The 2,450-nt window shown below is 45.4% G+C and overlaps 1 protein-coding gene across 1 annotated transcript; it reads right to left on the bottom strand.

Moving 5' to 3' along the window:
• Positions 1-574: 574 nt before the first annotated feature.
• TAS2R3 (taste 2 receptor member 3) lies at positions 575-1,564 on the bottom strand. The gene has a single exon (XM_047095412.1). It carries the CDS (start codon positions 1,562-1,564, stop codon positions 575-577), a length of 990 nt encoding a protein of 329 aa, XP_046951368.1.
• Positions 1,565-2,450: the final 886 nt, after the last annotated feature.

Genomic DNA, 2,450 nt, shown 5'->3' with positions numbered 1-2,450 from the left:
CCGGCCTCACCCACTGAGAGCTTCACATGATACGCTGTTCTAAAATGTTGGCACGCATGGCCTCACGAATCTCTAGCAGCCTGTAGGTGAGTCTGCATTTTAAAATGAGGTAAGAGGGGATCACACAGAAAGGTTAAGTAACTCGCCTAAGGCCAAAGGTCTTGGAAATGGACAGAACCAGAATGCAAACCCAAGTCTGTGGAACTGCAGTGCTTTTGCTCCCTCCCTCAAGTTCATCACACTGGTATTTACATCAGCTCATCACTGTCAGGATAAACTTTACGCTAAAGCTAGTAATCAGCTCATTTTATTGACAGCATTTAAAATACATGCCTACACCGTGAGAGTGTTACTATACTGACATTTGCCAAAGACTGTTTCACTCTCTTGCAAAACAACCATAGAAGAACCAAAGAGAAGCCATGAGATGTGTCCCCCATGGGACAAGGCAATGCAGTAGTGTTTCTCTGCTACTGACGTCACGGCACCGGAACCACAGGAGGGTCGGGAAGAGCCCTGTAGTCTTGAGCCAGGCCGAAGGACGCCCGGGCTCCCACCTGTGCCCTCTGTCACTCTACAGGGAAACAGGTCCTTCGGATCCAGGCTTCAGATGACCAGACTCACACCGCAGCATCCCCACAAACATATGCTTCAGCTTGCTGTTTCCCAGAATGAGAATGAATGAGTGGCTAGCAGGATAAAACATGGTAATGAGTTCTCCAATTATCTTCACCATCTCAGTTCCTGGTATGAAATAACTGGATGATGTAATTAAAAAGGCAAGAAAGTAAAGCAGGAAGAGAAGGAGGAAGGAGAGGATGATTTTGATGGCCCTCTTGTGGGCCTCAGTGCTTGGATCTCCGGAGCTGGTGCCGCTTGGCTCCATCCGCTGCGTGTGCCTCCCCAGAGAGACGATGAGCAGAAAGTAGGAGGCCAGAGACACAATCAGAGGAGGCAGGTTCCACAGAGTCCCAAGAACATGGATCAATTTATATTCATTTCTTTTCTTTCTAAAGTGCTCAGTCACATTCCCTGTGCCATCGATCCCACCGAGAATAGAATACATCTTAAATTCATGGATCAGAGACAGGGCACTGGCGCACGATAAGACCAGCGCACCCAAGATCATCTGTACGACCATCCTGGAAACTCTCCACTTGAGCCAGAGGAATGTAGGGTGAGAGAAACTGGCAATTTTCAGGCAGTAGAGGACACTGAGACAGGTGGCAAGCCAAATGCTCAGGTGGTTTGTAAATGTCCAGAAAATATCAATAATTTGCATTATTATCCCTTCATCATGCACTTTGGAAGAGAACACAATTAAAACACCATCAACCAAGAGAATCCACAGCAGAACGATCCTGGAGAGAGCCAGGTTAGCGATGATGAAGTCAGACAAAGAGATTGTCTTATTCTTAAACCAACTGCTGCCATTGACCAACACTATGAAACCATTCCCCAGCATCCCCAGAATGAACTGAGTGGCAGACAGAACCAGAAACACCCACTTGTGGAGCCCTGACATGTCAGCTACTAGGCAGACCGGACCTTGTTCTGTTGACATACAATCTCTGTGCTGACTTGAAATTTCTCCCTGTGAATCTGCCACCTTTCCTTGTCGCTTCACTGTACCTGTCTCTTGTCTCTGCCCAATTTAGTCTGTTGTAGAACAAAGTTTAGTGAACCCTCTCTGGATCTTTCAGGTTAGTCTGTCCTCTTCACAGATGACATGGACTGTCACATTCCATCTATGACCTGAACTCAGCAGCTCTTTGCCAAAATGCAAATGGAGTAGTATCCAGTGTCACACAGAGAAGGAAGAGATCTGACTCGCAAAGAAGGTGAGGATTTGGACTGGATTTCAAAAGGAGGAGGGTTCCAAGCCACCCAGGACAGAAAGGGGCATCACCAGAAGAGTCACACAGAATCACTCCGAAGAGTGAGAAGTCTTATTCCTGGGGAGGAGGACCCAGGGACACACACAGAGATCAGAATTCCACCAGAAGGCACTATCAAAGTCACCCTGGAGGGAGGGTTAAGTGCATGAAATAGAGAAAGTTCAGGGCCACTGGTCCTGGATTAGAATTAAAAGGCATGCCTGTTGGAGTATGCCTTACACATGAGGAGGCTCCAAGTTCTTCCATAGTGAGCCAGATCATCAGAAATTCTTAACTACCCGAGTATTTGAATAACAATAATGAATTATAGCATATAACCTATTCACTCAGAGTGCATGACTACTGTATCAATACGTCAACGATAGTTCAGGGTGACAGAAATCACAGACAACCTCTTTGACCCAAGAAGCCTTATTTATGTAAAGCAATGCCTTACAAATTTTGACCGTGGCCAGCATTAGTACTTTCTATATGGCTTTATAAATATCTACCTATCTATATACATACATATATACGTATATTATATATATATATACATATTATACTCAGAAC

Source organism: Lynx rufus, unplaced genomic scaffold (genome assembly GCF_022079265.1).
Source record: "Lynx rufus isolate CCGP_SWC_20201006 ecotype Redwood Valley unplaced genomic scaffold, mLynRuf1.p SCAF_4, whole genome shotgun sequence".
NCBI classification, from domain to species: domain Eukaryota; kingdom Metazoa; phylum Chordata; class Mammalia; order Carnivora; family Felidae; genus Lynx; species Lynx rufus.
The sequence above is the reverse complement of the archived record's forward strand: the minus strand, read 5'-3'. Positions and strand labels throughout refer to the sequence as shown.